The sequence below is a fragment of the Anabrus simplex genome, chromosome 4, assembly GCF_040414725.1.
Source record: "Anabrus simplex isolate iqAnaSimp1 chromosome 4, ASM4041472v1, whole genome shotgun sequence".
Lineage (NCBI taxonomy): Eukaryota > Metazoa > Arthropoda > Insecta > Orthoptera > Tettigoniidae > Anabrus > Anabrus simplex.
Genome location: NC_090268.1, coordinates 80,479,963 through 80,505,885, shown reverse-complemented (window position 1 = coordinate 80,505,885; position 25,923 = coordinate 80,479,963). Strand labels below are relative to the sequence as shown.

At 40.5% G+C, this 25,923-nt stretch overlaps 1 protein-coding gene across 2 annotated transcripts in view; it reads left to right on the top strand.

The window, feature by feature from the left end:
* l(2)gd1 (lethal (2) giant discs 1) overlaps positions 1 to 7,279 on the top strand; it is a 107,276-nt gene extending 99,997 nt beyond the window's left edge. For both annotated transcript variants that reach the window (XM_067145132.2, XM_067145131.2), the window contains one exon: positions 5,479 to 7,279. In XM_067145132.2, the coding sequence (XP_067001233.2) occupies positions 5,479 to 5,601 (123 nt within the window). In that variant the 3' untranslated portion in view covers positions 5,602 to 7,279. The remainder of the gene's footprint in view (positions 1 to 5,478) is intronic.
* Positions 7,280 to 25,923: the final 18,644 nt, after the last annotated feature.

Below are 25,923 nucleotides of genomic sequence, written 5' to 3'. Positions count from 1 at the left end.
TTGAAGTCTAGACTCGTTTCAAAACTTCCTGCTCGAGCACTCTGGTCAGTGAGTGTTTGAAAGAACCAAACTTGGAAAGATGCTCACTTTTATTGAACAAATGAGTCTTGTCAAATCGTCTATGCTGTGTGATCTCAATGAGCAGAATGAGTCTGGGCAACTCAATCAGCTTGGTGATTCTGAAGTTCAAATGCTTCACTCATTGGTACACTGTTGCTACAGGCATTGGTTCTTGGCACATCTTTATTGTACATTCTTCTTTTGCAGTATCACTGCATGTCAAGTAGAAACAAGGCAGTGACTGGCAGTTTGATCAATGAAGTGACTGGACAACTAAATAGAATGGTATACCAAGTCTGTTATCGAGTTTCAAGTTTAAGTTGATTTACACAGCTCACTGTTCAAATATCTCCCCCTTTGACTGAATAGCATTGAGTCTGGTTCAAGTCTGTCCAGATTGCTTGTTCCTTTCTTTGAATCTCTATCTGTTTGTGTATCAACCATCATCCAGTAGGCAACAAACTTATATGAGATAATTTTACTCTTCACTGTATAATAAAAGAAAGTGGTTAACTTCTTGTGGTGAGAGAAATGCTTTCCGCAATTGTTGATTGAAGGCGATATAATTTGAACGAAAAGTGGAGTGGTGGATTTGAAGCATTAAGATGAAAAGGCTAAAAAAAAAAAAACCTTAACATTTGGCTATACGCCTCAAAAACAAGGTTGACTTACCTAAGCTAGGATCGGTGAATGTTTTTTCACAACTAAGTGAGGCCCGTTGACTAGAAACAAACAAATACAATGAGAAAGTGTGTAAAAACCAAGAAATATTCTTAAAAATAATGGACTCTGTAAAATTATGTGGTAAATTTGAACTTCCACTACGAGACCATGACGAGACTGCTCATTCATCAAATCTCAGCATTTCCTGTTGATTATTAGAATTTGCTAGGAAGAGGATTTGCTGATAACCAGTTTTTTGAAATCCACCATCTCTAGGGGAACATCCAAAGTTATGCAGAACGAGCTTGTAGAGTGTATTCTTGAGGTTTGCAAAGAAGAAATATGAAGTGAAATTAAACAAAATTAAATTAAACCACCCTTCCTTGCTTCTACAATGAACATTAAGAAGACTGTTGATTCATCTTATCATAGGAGATTAACAATCTTAACAACTTCAACAGTGTAACAGCGTTACATTCTAAACCTCCACTAGGAGTGATCTAAAACACATTTCTACATCATTATCTAAAGATTAAGCTGTTCATGTTCTAATTAAAATTTTAACCAGGTTCCATTTAACGCTCCAAAAAAGTGTTCATAGAGAACTTATAACATGCAACTTGATATTACAGTTTTAGCCATGGACACTCTTAAAAGTTATAAATAAGGACTGATTGAAAAGTTAAAAAAAAAAAAAAAAAAATATTGTAAGAGTGGTGTAACAACCGTCATCCTACTCTTTCATCTTTTAGACGTATTTTAGTACGTAATGTTAAACAAGTACCTACAACAAGTATCCTCAACTTTATGATATGTACTTTTTCCTTCAAAACCTTGATTAAAAACAATCAGGATCCTGATTTTTATCCTACAGGTATGAGATTAAGGCTGATGATGCCCATATAAGGGGCAAAACATGTCCTTGTAATTAATATGAAAAGATATAATTCTTAATCGCTTTGTATTGAATAGGTGGAAATTAATACACACTTGTAACATTCTTTGTCTTAAGGTTATTGTTTTCTGCTATGAAGTAGATTGTGGGGATTCTTTAATCATGAAACTCAGAGTGCAGGACTTGCACTGTGTATTTTACAGCAATCAGATATTGTTTTGAATGGCAAAACTGATAAACTTATTGCACAAACACACAACAGGTCAACAGTAATGAGTATTGAGAAATGTGGTGTACAGACAATAATTAGAGAGTCCTACCAACTTGCACGTCTTGTGCATTGATTTGCACACTAATTAAATTTAATTATGGAGAAAACCTTTATGGTTATTAGCCATGCTGGATAGCATAACTAAAAGGATCCCTCACAGATGTAATACCATTGGAATTTTAATAGCCAACTGGTTAATACAGTCTGCAAAAATAAAGGATCTCTTAAAGAGTGTTTTCAGGAACTTCAAAATAACATGAATCAAGCAACTGTACAAGCAGTCGCAGGGCTTTTTCACATGATAAATGGTTGTGACTTCAGTTTCTGGCGTACATCTTTTCATCGTAATGTCCCCTTCTCCGGGGTCGCTCAGTCGGCGGAGCGAGAGTCCCAGAAGGGTGGACTGTTCGCAGGGCCAACTTGCTATTACGGGACCGACCTTCAGAAGATTTATATTTGCAGGGCCATTGGTGACTGGATAGGAGACATAATGTGGAATAAGAATCAGAACAAAATAACAAACTGGTTTATTAAAATGAAAATAAAATTCAGTCTGGACAATGCTAGGAAAGAAATTATATTATAACATTTCTACAACATAATTCAACTGATTATTTTTCTCGTTAACAAAATGACTATGAGTCCTTGGCATGCTTAGCGAATTCATTGGTTTCAATTACACCTTCAATGAACTTCCAACCGAAGCCATTCTCTGTAACATTTGATCAATCACGTAATTAGCGATACTGTCTTTATAATTGCAACAAAACAATGTTACACTGAACATGAAATAACCATATTTCATTACTTCCTTAATCTTTACGGATTACCCATTAATTAATTCTTTCTTTAGCACATCTTTGACAAATTTTTCTGTCTAATTTATATTGGCATATTTTGAGAAAATTTCTTGAGAAACTACTTTGTGATACATATGAGAAATCCTTCCTAAATCATTTTCTCACACCTTTGAGAAATTCTTTACAACTTATTCTTGAGAAATTCTATACAACTTATTTTCGAGAAATGCTTTACAATTCTGAGAAATTCCTTGAGAAATTCTTTGGCGTATTTCCCCTCTCTCGCAGATTTTGCTCGACTGTATTCTTTTATAAATCATAACAACGATTTCTAACTGACTAGAATTCTATGGATGGATAGAGCATCACGTAACACCATGCGTAAACAACAACAACAACAACAACAACAACAACATTGACTAATAAATCACATAAAAACACGAAAAGAATAAGCATTCTTGGAACGACATGGATAACTGTCACGTAATAACATAATCACGAACTGTTTATAGGCAGATTTATCACACAGTTGAAACTATCATACTTATTATTATTATTTTTCATTTATTATTATATTCTCCTCTTAAATTTTATTGAAGACCCTTATAGCATGAACCTATCATAATAAGAATTCATCAAGACTATTGTTACAAGACGAAATAGGATGACTAAATTAATCTTGAAGAAATAATCATCACCACCATCATCAGAAAGATGTGTCTGTGAGCCCTAGGAAAGGCTAATAAGAAGCAAGTCGTACATTATTCAATATCGGTTGTTGAGCGAAGGAAAGAACTATTATTAGTCCCTAAATATTATCAAATTACCATAAATCACTATCATCACTATAATTCATCATAATCACTACGACTGATATGCACCCTAGTGGTCCCATATCGTCAATTTCATTGTAAAATCCACCATCACAATATTCATTTTTATTCTCAACAACCAGTCAAATACCCGACTTTCATTATTATTATAATAATAATTTTTATTTTTCCTACTATGGCTCCGAGAAAACGTCTTCTCAATGGGCTGCTTCTAGTACACTTCAGTTACCATCCCTTCTGATATCAATCATATCACATAAACTAATAGTTCATTAAGCCTTCGATTTATTAGTATTTTACTCCTATATTTAATCTCATCCTCCTCGTCATGATTATTATGACCACATTTTATTCTTTTTATTTTTATTATTATGCTTATTTTTAGGTCTTAGTCCCCCATAATTCCTTTTGAAGATCTTAATTATTCATGACCTCGTAAAACTCACTGGCAACTGGGATTACTTATCATCGAATCAAAAACACAAACATTATTCCAAGAGAACGCAAAGATAGAAAATATAGAAACCATAAATCAAAGAATGCATGAATACTTAACTACTGCTATCAGCCACTTTATTTACATATTTATATTTTCTTTAATTTCGAATTGTGCTTGTAGAACACCAGTCAATAAGTATTACTAATCAACTCCGATAACGCCTTCGAGCTCCAATCTCGACGAGTGTGTTTGCTAGTGCACATAGCGAAAAATCTATACCAAAGATGATCGATCACATTAAATATAATCGCTAGAATACATAAATATTGATAATGGAAAATAATTATGCACCCTTAATCGCTCATAATAACGGAGGCATCAGTGACAGGGTTCTCACTGTAATTGAAGGATAATACACAGTTTAATATAGGAATCTTCAAGGGACAGAAAAAAGCTGCCGTTATAACAGAATTCTCGCTATATCAGACTTCCACTGTGTTTCTAAAGAGTATATTGTCTTTCAACACTGGCAATGATTACTGTAGAAAAGAATCTGATGGACAGTATAATCAATGCCAACAACATAGACAAATTCGTTTGTCGTAAAGAAAGGAGAACAGGTTTTGTGCTTAAGTAAATGTGAACGTGAAAGAAGCAAATTTGCTAAAGTGTACATTATTTTTGGGTATTGAATAATCTGGTACAATTTATTGCAGACTTGTGAACTGGAAGTCAGTGTGTTTAATTGATCATTTTACTAGATAGTAGGTAAGGGTTATTCTGCCCGAAGGCAGGTCCGAACCTCCACAGAGGTGTTCCTGAGCCGGAGTTTACGTGCGGTAGGGTGGCCAATTCCTTTCCACTCCTCCATTCCCTTACTCCCACCAACAGCGCATGGCAACCCATCCAACTCCTGACTCGCTATATATCAGACTCGCTATATCGAGCTCCAATCTCGACGAGTGTGTTCGCTAGTGCACATAGCGAAAAATCTATACCGAAGATGATCGATCACATTAAATATAATCTCTAGAATGCATAAATATTGATAATGGAAAATAATGGAGGCATCAGTGACAGATCTCACGGGATCCGATGTTTCAACACGGCTACGGCCGTTGGCTAGTAGATAGTAAGGGTAATTTAAGTGCATTCTTTAGGATAATCATATTGCAAAGTTAGCTGCAGCCCTACTGAAAGACAAATCCTTGAGCCACCACTGTAAGGGAGTAAGAAGTAACTTGGTACCTCTTCATTTTAACTTCCAATGGTTGTTACATTTTGCAGTCCATTTACTGGATAATTTTGGTAAATATTGCATTCTGGTAATTCCAAAATATCTTGAAGTTCTGTGGTTCATTGACATAAGAATTTACTTTGTATAATAATCTTGTCATTTCATTGTTGATCAGTGTCTTGTCCTAATTTGGGAGCAGTTTTACATATTTGTTACATTTTCATCTTTTGAAAGCTGTTCTTATTTTATTTTATTGTAATGTTTGTTTTTATCTTTTCAGTTGATGGATGGTCGGAAAACTGTTGGTGGTAAATTGGAAGTTAAAGTTCGACTTCGTAATCCTATTGTGACCAAACAAGTAGAACAAGTACAAGAAAAATGGCTCATTATTGATAGCATTTAGTATGACATTTTCTACCTACAGAACTTCACTGTTCTGTTATGAATGTGGCTACTTGTTGCAGTGCTCTGTAAATACACCAGCTGGGAGCTGATCATTTACCTTTTCAATCAATAAGAACATTATTGTTGAGAGGTCAATGCTTAATACATGGTTTTCCAATAAAGTAAAACAGATCATCGTTGCTGTTCCATGTTTTACTGTGCCTGAAATTTGAGAGAGTTAATTTGTCTGGCCATCACCTGTTTATACTAATTAAAAAGGCTTTGAACATGTTCAAGTATGGAATTCCATCACAGCTTTTGAATTCCAAAATATATGTCTATCTGCAGTTTACTGGTGCTTTGTGCAGTAATGGATGATCTCTATGATAGAGAGATTTAGCAGCTAGAAATTACATCCCTGTTCTCTGTGTGAAACTTTTATTGAAGTTGATTTACCTGTGTTGTGAATTCAAATAGATATGATTTGAAGATCAACACCCATGTAAGCAATATTGCCTATTTAAGTAATTGGAAAGGATTTTCTCTCAATTCTAGTGGTTCACCACATTGAAGTTATAACACGTTATTCAAGAACCATGGATGAGCGTTCTGTGATACACGAGTTCTTAGAAATCAGGTATGAACCATGATTGTTTGGCTGGAACCTGTACATACTAACTACAGTACTTCCAAGTGTATGCATATTATAAATGGTTGTGGTTTGTTTAATAATTTCTGGTAGAACAGAGTTTAAAAGAAAATATATTTTTGTTTGTTTTGTTTATAAATAATCATTTAAAGCAAATCATGCCAGCTTATTGTTTAGTTCAGAGTCTTGAGGATCATAAAAATTAATCAATAGCAGCTGGAAATATAGATTTTTTTTTTTTTTTTACATGATATAGGATACAATTTTGTTACTGTAGTTAGCCAATCACAATGAAATCATTTTTCAGTTATGTTTGAAATGTATAATTTTAAGATAAATCCATATGTGATCTTCTAAACAAGAAAAATCATTGTATTTTCTCTGTCATAAAATTTGAATTTTTTCTCTTTTTTTTTTTTTTTTTTTTGCAGGAATTATATTAATTTCAAATCAAATTATGATGCTGATATCTGAAAAGGGACATTATGATACCAAGCTTATTGTTTTAGTATTTGTTTTGGTTAATATAATTCTGTACTGACATATCATGATGATGATGAAAAGTTTTATTACGTTCATGTTGTCTTATTAATCGGATCTGTCTTCGTATTAGAGTTTATTTATTTAATTATGTGAAGTTGAGGAATTTTATTGTTCCTATTACTAGATACATTACTCTTCTCGCCTAAATATTTCTGATGAGTGTGGGTTTGATCTTAAAGGAAAATATACTTTGATGGAAATATGTAGTGATCTTTTTGTGCTTTTTGTGCACCGTAGTATTTGAAAATTGATTAATTTGTTGTTGTTATTATTATTATTATTATTATTATTATTATTATTATTATTATTATTATTCATCTATGCATATTAATAATATTAGAGAGATAAATCAGGTCCATACTCTTTAGAATACTAAACTTACTTTCTCTATTGTTTGATGTATTCTGCCATGTGTACAGTGTAAATTGTTGGTAAGTGTTATTGGATATTTTTAAGCACAGATCATTATAATAAAACTATATTAAAATACTTATTTTATACACAATTCTGCATATTTTATCTGAAGAAGGAATGGAAGAGAGCTTGAATGAATGAGTTACTGTCAGAATCACAAAATTAATTTAATTAACCTTTGCATGGATTCTGGGAGATTGTCCTCTGGAGAATTACTAAGAAACACCCATCACCTACCGAGCAATTTGGCCGTGCAGTTAGGGCACACATCTTGCATTCGGGAGATAGTTGGTTCAAGCCCCACTGTCAGCAGCTCTGAACATTGTTTTCCATGGTTTCCCACACCAGGCAAATGCTGGGGCTGTGCCTTACTTAAGGCCACGGTTGCTTCCTTCCCACTCCTGGCCCTTTCCTGTTCCATTGTCGCTATAAGACTTATCTGTGTCGGTGTGCCGCAAAGCCGATAGTAAAAAAAAAAGAACCACACCCATCACCATAGGATAAGACTAGTAATAGCATAGATAGATAGATGTCTTTATTTTCCTCCGGATCTACAGCATTGAAACCTTATTGATCTATTAAAGGAGAAAAATAATAATGCCCAACCTAGGCAGCTTAAGCTGACATACACATATAATAATTCTTGTAAAATAAACAAAACTAACACCAAAACAAGGAAAAAAAAAGCAATTGATGTAAATAATAATAATCAAATGGCAATGAGGCAGAATGGTCTGTTGGCCCTAGTATAAGGCAGTATGCCAATGAGAAACTAAGCTGGTAACATATTAGTAATAGCATCAGCCCTGAATGATAGAAACTATCGGGCGGGAGAAGAGGTCCGTGACGTAGCCCAGAATAGGTCATCTAGGCGTATCAACCACTGTGGTTTGGCATTGAAGATGCTAGTGAAAGACCTATGTTAATACTGATTGGCACATGAAGAAGCAAGCACCTTTGCAGTCAAAATTCTGGCACTTAGGAGGCATCTTTTAAGACCATCATAAGACAAAAGAACATAAGGTATTAAGGTATGTCATTATATTTAACTAATCAGCTGTTGTGTACCCACCATTGACTGGTATCATTTTGTAATTGCAGTTATTGCCATCTGAAAGAGATGAGTGGACATTGCAGGGAATCACATTTTTTTTTTTCTTCTTCTGGCTTGGCGATCATGTTTCTCTTCTCGCTTCGATAGTCATCTTCACTGCCTTCCTGATGAATAGGTGCTAATGATCACATGGTTTTGCAGCTTATAAAAACAATCATGACAACAACCACCACCATTGCCAGTTGGTTTGTTACTATGCAAGTACGCCGACTGTGAGTTTGGGTTTGAACACCACTGTTGACAGCACTGGAAATGGTTTTCCATGGTTTCCCTTTTTCTCACTGGGCAATATTTCTGACCGTAATTGTGGCCAGTGTCACTTCCTTCCCAGTTCCAGACCTGTCCCATCCCATAAGAGTTGTCTGAGTTGTAGTGACATTAAATAAATATTTAAAAAATTCATGAATATCTCCATAGTTATAATGACCTAAATTTGTGAGTATTTTCATTATTGTAGCTCATACAGTAAAAATATATTAGGTATAAATTAGTAAAAATTATGTTATGTTCACTTTTATGATGGACCTAATATTTTGGTGAAATTTGAAAATTTGTGAAAAAGACATCATAATTGCAAATATCTCCATTACTTTTCCTCTCACAATAAAAATTTACGAAACATAAGAGATTGGAATAGTTACAATGTCTGTAATTAAAGTAGTGACATTATTGATAGAACGCAGTAGTTAATGAACTAACAAGTACAATGGCATTACATTCCTTCAATGTAGTCGCCCGCAAAACCTATTTATTACCTTTTGCCCAATGTCGGAAAGCCATAGGGGACCATTGTCGCCGGGCTGAGTGTCTCAGACGGTTGAGGCACTGGCCTTCTGACCCCAACTTGGCAGGTTCAATTCTGGCTCAGTCCGGTGGTATTTGAAGGTGCTCAAATACGTCAGCCTCGTGTCGGTAGATTTACTGCCACATAAAAAAAACTCCTGTGGGACTAAATTCCAGCACCTCGGCATCTCCGAAAACCGTAAAAGTGTAGTTAGTGGGACGTATAGCAAATAACATTATTGGGACCATTGTCAAGGCGTTTTCTATTGATGACAGCGACGGACCGCCTTACTGTGCACAGTGCAGATGCGCCAGGAAATCGGCGGCGTCAGAGGGGTCCCTTCAACTTCAGAAAGAGGTCGAAGTCACAAGGACTCATGTCTGGTGATTATGGAGGGTGTTCCAAGACCTCCCAATGCCATCGTTGCAACGAGAGTTTTGACATTGTTTGCAACATGACAGTGTGCATTGTCATGCAACACGATAGGCCGATCGTCTCGCAATAATAATATTAATAATAATAATGTTATTTGTTTTTACAGCCCACTAACTACTGTTGCTGTTATTGGAGACGCAAAGGTGCCGGAATTTAGTCGCTCAGGAGTTCATTTATGTGCCAGTAAATCTACCATCACGAGGCTGACGTATTTGAGCACCTTCAAATACCACTGGACTGAGCCAGAATCAAACCTTCCAAGTCGGGATCAGAAGGTCAGCGCCTCTACCGTCTTAGCCACTCAGCCCTGCCATTTTGTCTTGCAATAAATGTGGACTTTTGTGCCACATAGCCGGACACAGGTGTCGCTCCAAAAATCTGTAATAGTAGTCACTGTTGATGGTTTTTCCCTCTGGCACAACATGCGTAAGAATAACACCCTCGTAGTCGTATGCCGCAATCAAAAATAAGCTTCATCCTATTAAGTTCCTATTGAAATTTCTGTGGACATGTTGAACCTGGGTGATGCCATTCATTCAATTGTTGCTTTAATTCAGGCTCATAGGCTTGTGCCCACTTCTCAGCAGTAGCGACAATATACTGCCGAAGTGCGTCTCCTTCGTTGTGGTATCTGTCCAGGTGGATGCCAGCTAGTGCATACCGGTGCCATTTCTGTACGTCGGTGAGTTGATGTGGAACCCAGCGGGATGCAATTTTCCTCATGTTAAAGACATTTCGTCAGTATGTGCCACACCGTTTGATGTCCGAGACCAGTCTCTATGGATAAATCCCGGACAGTCCATCAAAGGTCTACGGGAACAAGACCACTCATGATGTCAATCTGACCTTGAGGAATGGATGGCCGACCTGCATGGTGCAAATTCGCAGTCTCATTCTGACCCGCACAAAACACCTTGACCTAACGTGCAACCGTCCTATACGGTAATGCATTCTCGCCACAGGCTTCACGTACTCCTCGATAATATTCTGATGCATTTTTGCCACGGGCAACCTCGATTTTAATCCACGAACACTGATCACCTTTTGAAAACTTGCTTTAGAGTCATGAATTAGATACTCTTCACTTCAACGCCACATAACGACAACTCTTCCAACTGGATGCTCGTCGAATGCACGCTACACACTGACAACAGCGCCACCTGATGTCAGTTAAGTTCATTTAGGAGTGGGTAGGGAACAAGCACTGATGTGCCTGCTTCCTACAACAAGTCATTGCTTGTTCCCTATCCATTTCTTTGTTACATGGCCTGCCTGCTTCCTCCAGCAAGTCAGTGCTTGTTCTACAACAGACATAAGAGATTTACTTCTTTGCCTGAGGTCCTAAGTGAACTTAAAAACATCATAACATAATATCATGACAAGACCATAAATTTTGTTATTATATGCAATTTAATGTTATAATTATTCCTGCAACATTGTCTTTGTCTGTTGTACATATGTTTTAGTTAACACATAATCTGTTTAATTTTTTATTTGGCTGAAGGTGGCCACTAAGTGGCTGAAACTAGTCCCAAGACTGATTTAATATCACTTACTCGATACATTGTGTTGAAAAGGTTGCATTTAATTTGTCAATTTATTTCTTATAATTGCACTTCAATATGGAGCAAAAATGAAATTTATAGCTTATAGCTTTATAGCTTATAATAAACAACTTTTACTATGTTCAGTTGTTGATACAGCTAATACTAACTGGAAAAATGTGACATTTTCTGTTTTGGTCCCCTTAATATTTCTATGCCACTATATCCTAATCAAACAATACATTATGGCCTAGTGCATACCCTGACTATTCCTGACCCTAAATACAGAATTTAGAGAAATTCTGTTTACTGGTAACTGTTTTCCCATTATGTCGACACAAACAAGGAAACAAACAGACTGACAAAAATTGAGCTGAACCTACTTTTGACTTTTTCATACCTAATCTGAGATAAATATGAAGTACGAGGCAACAATTGGAATTACAATTTTAATTTAACTAATTAAGATCTCTTTAAAATAGTTTCTCCTCCTCCTCCTCTTCTTCTTCCCAATAATCTGAGGTCAGCGCTAAAGTGGATTAAGGTCATTTCTACGATCGGATGCCCTCCCTATGTGGAAGGGTGTACTTACTGTTGCTTGTTTCTGTGGTGGTTGGTACTGTAATGTGTTGTATGGAAATCGAGATGTGTATTAAGACAGTCGAAAGCATCCAGCCTCTGAATTAGAGGATTCAAACAAGTGTGGCTTAAATTCCCAGCCTGGTGAGGAACTGAACAGTGTTGCCAACTTATATTTTCAAGATCCGCTAAATACTACTAAAAATCCGCTAAAATTCCGCTAAGAAATCCGATCTCAAATAATGAGCAATACTAATAATAATAATAATAATAATAATAAAACTAAGTGTCTGCACTCACCTGATCTGTGAGTTTCACTGGGATTAACCCCCTGACTGCGAGCCGGCGAGCTAAAACTTGTAGATGTTTTAGTGCCAGGTGCAAACTATGTGAATCCCCTACCTCAAGGGCCACACACAAAACAGGCCAGTTCATTAAACAGTCTTCCTTCATAGCATAAATATAAATGCTACTCTCTCACAGTTTCATTACCTGTCGTCATTCGTCAACTAAGAGATAAGTAACCTTTCCCCACGGATTACAAATTTATGATATCATGATCTCATAACATCAAATCCAAATAACAGGTTTTCCTCGTGTGACTGCTAGTTCCTGACAAGAAATACGGAATAGCTCGGAGACATACTGGAGTGCAAATTTTTAAAAAACGGAAAATGGATAAAACACTAAATTCCGCTATAATAAGTCTAGAATTCAGCCAAAAAATCCACTGTCCACTAAATGATATATTTCTCTGCCGACAGTCTTCTAATTCCACCAAATTTAGCGGAAAATCCGCTAAGTTGGCAACACTGGAACTGAACCTGGTGCTCTATGAACTGACAGCCACTACACAGAACACCTAAGAAGGAGCCAAACAAGACAGTTACACTTGTTTTTACAAATTTATATCATATACATAAACTTGCTTTATAGTGTATTATGGCTTATATAGCAAATTAAACATGTGTTACAGGTAGTTTGTACATAGAACAAATATTTTCCTAATATTTTTTTTGGATATAAAAAGTCATATTTTCCAATTCTCCTTTCTAGCTTTCTACCTTCAATGTGTAGTGTTGCATTTTTGACTTAGAATACACCTATCATTTCGTTCCAGTACTGATGATTCGTGTGTTCCAAAATAATGTACACCAGATATCCTTCTGTTCCTCCAAACATAAACTACACTTCTCACAATGAGACTGATTATGTTTCTAGAATGGCTTCTTCAGGTCTGGGAAGTACAGGTGAACTTGATGGGCTGGTAAGAAATGGATTGTTCGAACCCCACTGTCGGCAGCCCTGAAAATGGTTTTCCGTGGTTTCCCATTTTCACACCAGGCAAATGGTGGGGCTGTACCTTAATTAAGGCCACGGCCACTTCCTTCCCACTCCCAGCCTTTCCCTGTCCCATCGTCGCCATAAGACCTATCTGTGTCAGCGCGACGTAAAGCAAAAAAAAAAGAAATGGATTGACATCTTGACACTTGTATAGACTGTATAGTCACTAAAAAAAAGAAGAAGAGAATATACAGGATGTTCCTGGAACACACCGACAAGGCTTAGTATGTTGTGTGGGATGGCAGACTGATCAGTTTTCAAGAAGGAGCCCCTGTCCGGAAAGGCACGGTTTGGGCGCTGGGGAGCGTCGATTGGTTGTGATGATTTGTTCCGATTTTGTGTCCGAATACGGAAGGTATGCAACCCTTTAGCCGTCTGTGTACTGCGGACGGACGACTTCAGCTTAATAACATTCCTGTGCATGCGCTACATTCCTGCACACAGTCCTTGATGCGCATCCTACTGCATTACTTGTGTACTGTAGTCTGCCAGTACAGTAACATTAAGAGCAGTCCGACATACCAGTACACAGCTGCGTAAATGACCGACATGGTGGTTGCATACAGCAAAGGGATTGCAATGGTAGAGCTGCTGCAAGATTGTATGCGGAACGTTTTCCAAACAGACGTACCCCACATCATTCCACATTCGTGGCCATCGAGAGACGACTACGAGAAGCCGGATAGTTGCACGTAGGTAGTATGAAAAGTATGGCGTATGACACTCCTGTAACGTCAGCAGAGGACCTTGTTGCTCGAGTCCACAGAGCGATTGAAATCCTTAAGACAACCACACGTATTGGGTCATCGGCGTGAGGCTCAGCACCACAGATGTAGGTTCTGCAATGACGTAGGGGGTACGCAGTTCGAACTCCATTTGTAATGAGCACGATGTGCTACTCATGTTGGGTTTATTGACGACATGTGGAACGCACACCCATCTCACACTTTGAAGTGCTACAGCGTCTTAACCGTGCGTTTCTGGCTACGGGTTTTTTCTTGAAAACAGATCAGTTTGCCTTCCTGCACAACATACTAAGCATTGTCGGTGTTTTTTGGAACACCCTGGATGTTCCTTGCATATACTGTTTTATCAGACTTAATTTTAATTATTCATCATCATCATCATCATCATCATTTCACAACTCCACTTTCCTGGGTGTGGTGTACAAGCGCTCGCCATCTCTTCCTGTCTGTGTACGTCTTCTGTTCCAGGACATCTTCCCATTTGAGACCTCTCTCCTCCACATCTGAGGTCACTGTGTCTATCCAGCATTTCCTTGGCCTTCTCCTGGGTCTCTTTCCTTGGACAGTAAGGTTGTGAAGCATTGTCTGGTAGGTCTCTCGCTCTTCATTCTCATAATGTACCCGTACCACTGTAGTCAACACTTCTTTATTACATTGGTAGTAAAGACCTCATTGCCAGCTACCTTCCTGTGTACTTCATTCCTGATTTTGTCCTTTCGAGTAGTTTGATTCATAGTTATAATGAATCTTATTTCTTTTAACTGAATACTGCTGTAGTCATTGTTTAGTAGAGTACATGCCTCTAAACCATACAATATGGAGAATTGTTGCGAAGTAGGTGTGATACAGTAATTCCTGCTTGACAGATTTATCTTCGAAGTTTGTGCTTCTGAGGTACTTGAAGTGAGAAACTGATTCTAATTATGCTCCTTCCAAAAAAGAGGTTTGAATAATAAGGTTCCTAGAAGGTAACCATAATTTAATTTCATCGATTGTAAATGTTAAAACATTTAAGCTGTTTAAGTCTTTAGGCTTTTTCAATCATGAAATTATCAGCGTTTCGCCCCAGTGTAGCAGTGGGCTCATCAGTTAGAATGCTACACCTTTCCAAGACGCTGGCGCTAGTGCGCCATTGAGACGTCATGACAAGCCTCCTATGTAGGACAATGCAGTGTCGGTACACTAAGGGATGCATGTGCCTCCACTTGTGTAAATGCCTGCCTTTGGCCTATATTAAAAAATAAGGTTCCCAGAAGGAAACCATAATTTGATTTCATCCATTGCAAATGTTAAAACACTTAAGCTTTTTAAGTCTTCAGACTTTTTCAGTTGTGAAATTACCAGCTTTTCGTTCCAATGTTGCAGTGGGTTCATCAGTTAGGTTGCTACACCTTTCCACAACGCTGGCGCTAGTGCGCCATTGAGACGCCACTGCAGTTACATTTTAATTGATTATATTTTATTTAATTTGATACTGGTACAATTTCTTTCCACAGATTGGATCATCTCTCATTATCCGTATATATTCTTTCTGGGATTTTATTAGGTCAGTGCTGCAGGATGGATTCTGGATCAATTTCTTCTCTGAGGAGCTATCACCCTATCTCTATCCAAAACTATCAGCTCTTCAAGGCAATAGTCATTTATGGTACCCCTTTCTAACACAAGGCTATGATTGTTGACTGCACCACATTGTTTGCCATATGTAGCAAAGACCCCGGTCGCTCTGTCATTGTTTATAATTACAGTACAATCTTTACTAATAAATGGAAGTCAAAATGTAGCGTTATACAAATGAAATGGACATGATTTATTGAGGTACTTCCAGGTACCCTAGAAACTTAAAACTTTGTGTTACAGAATTATTTCCATGATCCCTTGAAAAATTACCATAACTCCTGGATAGCCGGGGATTTGAAATTTAGGCTCAGAATCGAAATGGCATATAGCTGCAAACATAACCGTTCTTTTACCCAATAGGAAACTCTTTCCAAAGTGACGTAGATTTTGTATACTTAAAAGTCTTCCCGAAAGTTAGTGTTGAATGCATCAAGATGTCTTCCACGTCTAACACCTTGGTGATCACCCTCTCCACAGCTATCAGTACCAGGTTGCCAACTCCCTCTTAACTTTTCAGCCATGGGGTGAAGAATTAAAATAAATATGTATCAAGAATCAGAAGATATAGATTATCCTTATCCGTGAGGAAGATGACAGATGATACTAAATAGCAATATATTCAAATTTTGTGAAGGACAGTAAGGTGATTCTCAGTTAGTGTCGAATACATCAAGATGTCTTCCACATCTAACACCGCCGGGCTGAGTGGCTCAGACGGTTAAGGCGCTGGCCTTCTGACCCCAACTTGGCAGGTTCGATCCTGGCTCAGTCCGGTGGTATTTGCAGGTGCTCAAATACGTCAGCCTCGTGTAGGTAGATTTACTGGCACGTAAAAAGAACTCGTGCAGGACTAAATTCCGGCACCTCGGCGTCTCCGAAAACCGTAAAAGAGTAGTTCGTAGGACGTAAAACAAATAACATTATTATTACATCTAATACCTTGGCAATCACTCTCTCCACAGCTGTCACAACCAGGTTGCCAACTCCCTCTTAAAATAATACGATTACCACCACCATTTTTTTCTTAGTTTTCCTGTAGAATACACCTACGCTATCCCCTGCCTGTCTTCTGCCAGAACCTTCGTTTTTAGAAGGGACAGAAATGGCACAAGTAAGTGGAAGCAATGATTGGCTCAGCAAGGGAAATTATGTCCGGCCCCGCGGTGTAGGGGGCAACGCGTATGCCTGTCACCCGGCAGCCCCGGGTTCGATTTCCGGCTGGGTCAGGGTTTTTTAATTGTAAATGATTAATATCCCTGGCCTGGCGACTGGGTGTTTGTGTCGTCCTTAACGTTCCTTTCCTTACATTCAATACACTACACTTCCTCCCTTCCATTTACATGTAGGTTCATATCACATGGTGCAAGTAGGAGCAAAAGATCTCTATAGGGCGATGCCCCGAACAAATAGCATTTTTAAAAAAATGGTCGCCAACCCTAAGGTTGAGTGCCCCTGGCTCCCCTTTTAGTCGCCTGTTATGACAAGCAGGCGATACCATGGCTGTATTCTACCACCCCTACCTACAGTGGGTTGAGAGGCCCTGGTCCCCCTCTTACAACAGGCGGAGGATACCGTGGATGTGTTCCTGTATCCATCCATAAGAGGAGTACAATGGAACAACTGTCCCCTCTTAACAGTAATCAGAAAGGAACAAATTAAATTTTTTCACTGGGTCTTACGTTGCACTGACACAGATAGATCTTTTGGCGACGATGGGGTAGGAAAGGGCTAAGAGTGGGAAGGAAGCGGCCGTGGCCTTAATTAAGGTACAGCCCCAGCATTTGCCTGGTGTGAAAATAGGGAAACCACGGAAAAACCCTCTGGAAAACCATTTTCAGGACTACCGACAGTGGGGTTCGAACCCACTATCTCCCGAATGCAAGCTTACAGCTGCGCGCGGCCAACTCGCTCTGTGAACCTTTCTTTTATGGGATGGTATGATTCAATTATGGGAAGGAGTGTAGCAGAATCCCTCTTGAATTATGCAATATTTCTTTCATTCGTGTAAATAAAGGCTGCTGCTTTTTGAGAAAACAAAAATGTATGGGAGAGAGTAGATAAGTAGTCTCTTGAATCTTCGAGATATGAATATGAGTGAGAACTGTTTTCATGTTGAGTCGTAGTTGGTTAGTTCATTGCTACCTTAAGAGCCGTATTGAGTTTCGTGTTTGAAAATAGCGACCTACTTGTACACAAACAGTCAGGTTAAATGTTAACAAGCGCCACTGCTGGCGATATTCCCTCTCGAATTCTTTTACACGTTTGGAACAATCCCAATTAGAAGTGGCTGACAAATAAATTTGGACCAATAAACTGTAATCTACCTTACGTGGCAGATATGGCTGAGAGACCTGTATTGTATACAGAGAATAAGTGCTTTAACATCACATACTTCTCTTGAAGTGCACAATTTGCCGAATATGAGTGGCGTCACTGAGACTCTGAGCTGAGTCTGATACATTTTAACCTCCTGTGGGTGGGGGCGGTAGAATAACATCCACGGTATCTCCAGTCTGTCGTAAGAGGCGACCAAAAGGTGCCCCAGGGCCTCTCAGCTAGGAGATCGGGTTGGCGACCACAGGGCCCTGAGCTGAGTCCTGGCATTGCTTCAACTTATGACAGGCTCCTCACGTTCATCTATCCTAACCTATCCGATCTCCCTTCGTCAACTCTTGTTCCTTTCCGACCCCGGTGGTATTAGAGCATTCGAGGCCCAGGGCGTATTTAATTTTTACGCCCTTCGTGACCCTTGTCTTGTTTTGCAGATATCTTCATTTTTCATTTTTTATGTCTCATTAGTGTTAATAGAGGAGGGCTGCACTTCCTCCTGAAACAGTAACCACCACCACATTCACCACCTTTGATACATTTTTGCTTTAAGTACTATAGTATGCTTGAATTAGTTTTTTTTTTTTTTCATCTGACTTCTGATGGTTTATTTCCACCGACTTCAACACTATTATCCCCTTGTGGGTGGGGAGGTAGATACACCCACGGTACTCCCAGCCTGTCGTAAAACCCTTTGAGGTTGGGGAGAGTAGAATAACACCCACGGAACCCCTGCCCGTAGTAAGAGGCGACTAAAAGGGGCCCCAGAGGCTCTCAACTTGGGAGCTTGGGTTGGCGACCATGGGGCCCTTAGCTGAGTCCTGGCATTGCTTGTACTTGTGCCAGGCTCCTCACTTTCATCTATCCTATCCGACCTCCCTTGGTCAACTCTTGTTCTTTTCAGACCCCGACGGTATTAGAGACGCAATTCGTTTTCGTTTTCATAGATTCTGCTTCAAGATGTTTCTATTGTTGTTAAGCACCTCGAACCTTCTCTTCAGTTAAGTCAGTAGAAACAAATAGCAAGTATTATGTAGCTTATTACATAACTCATGATATTCTTAGTAAAGGCAAGTAAACAACTTTGACATTATTGTTAGCGTGATTATAGCTACGGTGCGATTCTCTTAACCACCGTGACGTGACTTCATCTTTCAAAAACTCCCACATAGATTGACTGGGATTCGAACCACGGCTGCTTTGATAAGGAGCCAATGATGGTGTCTTTCAGTCATACCCTTCTACGGTATTTTAGACTAATAAGACTCCTCCTGTAGGTGGGTGCGGTAGAATGAATACACTCACAGTATCCCCTGCTTGCCGGAAGATGCGACTAGAAGGGGACCCAGGAGCTTGCATCTTGGAAGCATTATACGTCAGCCTCGTGTCGGTAGATTTACTGGCACGTAAAAGAACTCCTGCTGGACTAAATTCCGGCACCTCGGTGTCTGCGAAAACCGTAAAAGTAGTTAGTGGGACGTAAAGCAAATAACATTATTACCTTGGAAGCATGTGTTGGCGATCACGGGTCCTCTAGCTGAGTCTGGCATTGATTCCGTATATGGTATATCCCAGAGCTGCTCCCGCGGGAGCATATAATAGGGCGGGCGAGCGATCAGCGTGTTCACTTCGTCGATAGCGACGTTGTGGTTACGTCAAGCCCGTGAAGGTCAATGAGCGATGAACGTTCATTTGAGTACATATTAACGGATTAGTGTTTTTTTTTTTTTTTTTTAGAAATCCTGGTCATTTTCAATATAAGTTACGTTGTACGGAACTAGTTCTTTCTGTTCTGTTTACGTATAGGCCCTATTGACCGGATACAACAAAGATTTACCTGTATCACAAAAGTATTTTTGACAGTGCAGGTGGCTTTGCGTCACGTAGCTATCAGCTTGCATTTGAGAGATAGTAGGTCCCCTATTGGGTGGGGACGGTGGAATAACATCCACGGTATACCCAGCCTGTCGCCCCCTTGTGGGTGGGGCGGTGGAATAACACCCACGGTAACCCCTACCTGTCGTGAGGGGCTATTAACTTGGGAGCGTGGGTTGGCGACCACGGAGCCCTCATCTGAGTTCTATCATTGCTACCACTTACTTGTGCCAGGTTCCTCACTATCAGTTATACTATCCGACCTCCCTTGGTCAATTCTTGTTCTTTTCCGACCTCGACGGTATTAGAACACTCGAGGCCTAGAGTGTCTTTCATTTCGACGCCCTTCGTGGCCCTCGTCTTTCTTTGCCCAATACGCTCATTTTTCGAAGTGTCGGATCCCTTCGATTTTTTCCTGTGATTGTGTTAATAGAGGAGAGTTGCCCAGTTTTACTTCCTCTGTTAACAACCACCACCACCACTACTTTCTATGACCGATACCTTTATTTTTCGAAGTGTCGTACCGCGTCCATTCCCTCCCCCCCTCCCCGATTGGTATTAATATATGATGGTTATAGTTGTACTTTCTCTTAAAACCACCAACACCACATGTCGGACGTCTTCCATTTTCTCTCTCCGATTAGTGTTATATATATATTGTTGGTTGATATCCTTGTATTTCCTGTTAAAGCAACACCTCTTCCATTTTCCGTCTTGGTAGTGTTATAGAGGACTGTTGCTTAGTTGTACATCTTTTTAAAAAGACAATCACCACTACCACCTCACTATTTCACTCGGCTATCACAAAATTATTTCTGGATCTTTCGTTAGACAGTGTATTCATTGAAATGTGTTCTTATAGTGAACTTGATACTCGTGCTCAAGGTAAATATTTAGGTAAGTGAACGCCCTGCCTCAAGCAGTGTAATGTTTTACGAATGCTACCTATAATTAGGATCGTGACATCATAGCTGAGTGGGAGTAGAGGTAAACAGTCTCAGCCTTCTAGGCTTCTACCATCATTACCACACAAGCTTCCTGCAGGACTCGTTGTGTATGTTACTTTGACCTACAAGCTCGAGAAATCTTTTGCATGAGTTTATTAATGACAAGGGATATCACGTGTTGTGGTGTGATTCTTGAAGAAAAGAGTTATCCCTGAGCAGTTCAGTCAATCACACAATCACCACTGATCTGCATTTAGGACAGTTGCCTAGGTGGCAATTTCCCATGTGTTGTTTACCTATTCCTTCCTTAAATCATTGCACCACGAACCTACTACGCTGGCGTAGCAGGGGGAGAGGTGATACTCCCACGTGGCGGGTCCCAGGTGGCGGATAGGGGGGTCCTAACCGGCTTGCCGGCTGACTTGAGGAAAATAAAATACCTCTCGCTGACCAAACACACAACCCCCTGTGGGTGGGGGACGCAGACAAAGAATACACCCACGGTATCCTCTGCCTGTCGTGAGAGGCGACTAAAAGGGGTGACCAAGGGATGATTGGATTAGAACCATGAAACTACTTGTGATTAGTACCACCACGCGGGGAACATCATGGGTCGCTATTACTTGCGCGTAGTACCACTATGTTAGGTACCAAATAGGTTTGTTATTAGTAGCACGCAGGAGCACCGCGCGGTCAGGCTTTTACGGTACCTGTAATTAGTAGCACTATATGAGCGACACCAGGGTTCTGGCTTGCCTATGATTAGTATCCACTATATAAGGAACACCACGGGATAGTACGAGTCCCGGTGGTTAGTACACTTATGTGATGAAAACCATAGATTTGCGTTGCCTGTAAATGGCGCCGCTATGTGCGGAACACAATAGGTCTGTATTACACGGGCGAACTTAACCTGTCAGTAGTACCATAATGTGTGGAATACCGCGAGTCTACGATACTTTTGATTAGTACCGCACCATGACAAATACCATGGTTCTACTTTCCAAGCAATGAGTACCATTATGAGAGGCCGATAACCTATATTTTGGACCCTTTTAGCTTGCAAGCATCACCGATTCAGCATTGAGCTATAGAAGCAGTCCCTTGGTCAGTATTACTATTCTTTTCCGTCAGTTTCTGAGACTGAGGCATTGCGGGTCGGCTCCACTGATTGTTTTAAATTCATATCCATCCGTTCATTTTTCGTCCTCACGCTTTGAATTCTGGTCAGTGGAGGATTTTGAATTTTTTTAAATCGCATTTCTTCTCATTTCGTAACCATCAGGGGCTGATGACCTAGATATTAGGGCCCTTAAAACAACAAGCATCATCATCAAATCATTGCAAAGAATTCGGAAATTTATTGAACATCTCCCTTGATAAATTATTCCAATCCATAATTCCTCTTGCTATAAACTAATATTTGCCCCAATTTTTCCTCTTCAATTCCAACATTATCTTCATATTGTGATCTTCCCTACTTAAAAAAAATAAACACTCAAATTGATTCGTTTATTAACGTCATTCCACTGACGGTTCGGAACATTCCACGTAGGGAAAATTCTTCTTTGATATTCTTCCGCCATTTTAAAACTGTATCTCCCAGGAACTCTCGACCCCTGTGGGTGGGGGTGGTAGAATATCATCCTCGGTATTCCCTGCCTGTTGTAAGTGGCGATTAAAAGGGGCTCCAGTGGCTCTTAACGTGGGAGCGTAAGCTGGCAACCACGGAGCCCTTAGCTGAGGCCTGGCATTACTTCCAATTACTTGTGCCACGCTCCTCACTTTCACCTATCCTATCCGACCTCCTTTGGTCAGCGCTTGGTCTTTTCCGACCCCGATGGTGTTGGGTTTTTGAGGCCTAGGGTGTCTTTCGTTTTCATTCCCGTCGTGGCTCCCAGACCTGTCAGAACTCAACTGCTCTCCGTCAATAGTCTTGAATATGCTTGTGGTTTGCCGAGCCTCTAAGTTTACAAGGGCGGAAAGTCGAGAGCAACGTTACGCAGTCACGTTCTGCGTTATGTTGAACGCTTCAAGATCCTCGTAGAGTTTATGGTGAGTCTACAGTGTCCCGTGCTGCATGTTTCCGTTGGCATAAATCTTTTAAAGATGTAATAGAGTTGTAAGCTTCCCCCCCACCACCGTCCTTACTGAGATCACCATCAACACTGCGACTGTACTCGTGACCGAAGACTTATGTGACCGTTAGAGAACTCGCAAAAATGTTGGACATATCCGTGGGAAGTGCTCACACCATTTTAAAGGACCATTTGAACATGAACACTTCATCGTGACAACGTGCGGCATTTCCCCCTGTAGGTGGGGGCGGTAGAATAACACCCACGGTATGCCCTGCCTGCAGTAAGAGGCGACTAAAATGGCTCCCACGGGCTGTCTACTTGGGAGCGTGGGTTAGCCTCAGCTGAGTCCTGGCATTGCTTCTACTTGTGCCTGGCTCCTCACTTTCAACTATCCTATCCGACCTCACTTGTTCAACTCATGTTCTTTTCCGACCCCGACGGCATTAGGTTTGCGAATCCTAGGGAGTCTAGGGAGGCCCTTCGTGGCCCTTGTCTTTCTTTGGCCGATATCTTCATTTTTCGAAGTGTCGGATCCCTTCCATTTTCTCTCTGATTATTGAATAGAGGATAGTTTCCTAGTAGTTGTACTTGCTCTTAAAACAATAATCACCACAACCATTGAAGAGCTGTCTGGCGGTGAAATGGCGACACCATTCTAGAAAACCAAGAATAACGGCCAACGTTATTTGACGCACTGAACATGAGTCATCTCGTAATCTGTGAGTCTTCAAGCTGGTAAGCAGTCTCTTGATAGACCAAGGCCCATTAGGGCTATACCGCCGTGGGATTTGTTTATCCCCGAGTTTTATATAAATTATAACATTGCATAAGTTATAATTTGCTACATGTTACTATGTCACGAACTGAATTGCTGCGGAGCTGGAAGTTCGACTAGACGAAATTATTGTGACGCAATTGTATCGGCCTGTTATTTTTACTGTTTACATACAGTCATTTTCATCAGATTTACTACACCACGAGCAGTAGTAGTCTTCAGGCAATAGTTTGGTCTGGAGGTAAACCGCAACCCGGAAAGAAACCTGTCGGCTTGTGGTTTTATAAATTAGCGTTTATATCGCCTGCACATTTGAATGTTATTGCTCGTGACATGTAATGGAATACTGATAAACCTGACCTAGCCATTTATAGACAGAGAATTATTCGCACGCTGAAAGCAGTTGCATGCAGATCGTTAAGTGGCCACTTTTTTTCGCCAATTAAATAACAACGGGCAAAGTGTATCTCCTTGTACATAGCTTGTCATGATTAAAATGAATAGTAAATATTAAACTGATCGAAGCAAAAAAAGGCACTAATGTAAACTAAATACTTGGTTCTTACGTGGCAGATGTTGTTGCTTGAGTCATCAGTCCATAGACTGGTTTGATACAGTCCTAAATGCCACCCTACCCTGTGCTAATCTTTTCATTTTCACGTAATTACTACATTCTAATCTGCTTGTTATGTATATACCTTGGTCGACCTACCGTTCTTCCCGCCTACACTTCCCTCGAAAACCAACTGAACAAGTCATGGGTGTCTTAAGATGTGTCCTATCATTCTATCTCTTCTTGTCGAATTTAGCCGCCAGTCTGAGTGGCTCAGACGGTTGAGGCGCTGGTCTTCTGACCCCAACTTGACAGGTTCGATCCTGGCTCAGCCCGGTGATATTTGAAGGTGCTCGGATTCGTCAGTCTTGTGTCAGTAGATTTACTGGCACGTAAAAGAACTCCTGCGCGACAAAATTCCGGCAACTCGGCGTCTCTGAAAAGCGTCAAAAAGTAGTTAGTGGGATGTAAAATACAAGGTGTTTAAATAAAGGAGTCCGGTATTGCAACAGGGGTTGGGATTAGTGAAAACGAGAAGAAATGTTCCAATAAACATATGTCCGGAAACAAATACATTTTGAGATATGCGCCGTTGTACCCGCGTGGAGGAGCGATGTGTTCGGTGGTGCAGGCGTCCTCCCGTTGAAGGTCTTTGCACGCGTCGGATGTTCAGTCATCGTATGCGGTTGTGCTGGCAGCGCAGTGCTGTACCCAAACCAGACTATTGGTCTCCTGCTATGTGGACGACGTAAACAGTGCGATGGGGTATTCCTCGAGGTTTTTTTGCTGTGGATTAGCCAACGGTAGTGGACGACAGGCCCGTATCATGTACGCTCGACGACATCCACACCGCAACATTCCATCGGAAAAGATTTCCGCTCGGCTATTCCAGCGACTTGCATTTGCTGCCAGGACAACGGATCGCTGTAGACCACGTACCGTTCGCACGCCGGAAATGGAGGAACGGATGTTTCAACGCGTGGAACGTGATCCTCGAACAAGTGTGCGAAGGATTGCAGCTGCTAAAGGTATCTACCATGCTCTTGCGTGGTTTGTTCTACATGAGCAGTTACTGTATCTGTACCATGTCCAACGCGCGCAAGCTCTTCTGCCTCCTGACCACCCTGCCAGAGCACAATTCTGTCAATGGCTTCTACGCCAAAGGGTGGAGGATCAACAATTTAGAGCCTGCATTTTATTTGAGGATGAGGCAGTATTAACCAGAAATGGCATCTTAAATTACCACAACACGCACGTGAGGGCGGATGAAAATCCTCGAGCTGTCAGGGAGTCGAGGCACCAGGATCGTTTTAGTCTTAATGTGTCGGCAGTAATTGCGGGTGACAAACTAATAGGGCCGTGCATTTTGCCGAACAGATTAACAGATGCTGTGTATCATCGATTCCTGCGCGATGAATTACCCGGACTCTTGGAGGACGTTGAGCTTCTAGAACGCCATCGAATGTGGTTTATGCATGACGGAGCACCACCTCATTTTCTACGCATCGGGCGAGGATACCTAAATCAAACCATTCCTGGACGATGAATTGGTCGAGGAAGTCCAGTAGCATGGCCTCCCTGTTCGACGGATCTCAATCCATTGGATTTCTGGCTATGGGAACATTTAAAGACGTTGGTGTATGCCACACCCATCGACAATGTTCAGATGTTACAGGAGCGTGTGACCAATGCGTGTGCCCACATCCTCGAGCAGCCAGGCGTGCCTGGACGCGTTCGAGATTCGTTGCGAAGAGGCGAAACATGTGTACAGATGCGTGGTAACCGTGTGGAGCATCTCCTGTAACGTGCAGATGGTATCCGCGGACAGACAGGCAGACATCATCACAGCTCCTGGTTGGTGGTGTTGATGGCTGTTTGCATAACGCGTGTTCTGTGCAACGTGTGTGACTGTCATGTGTTCATTAGAAGTAGCTAGTAGGATGACGTCTATTGTCGGAAGTGTAAATACGCAACAAAAATAAAATGGCTCATATCTCAACGGGTATCTGT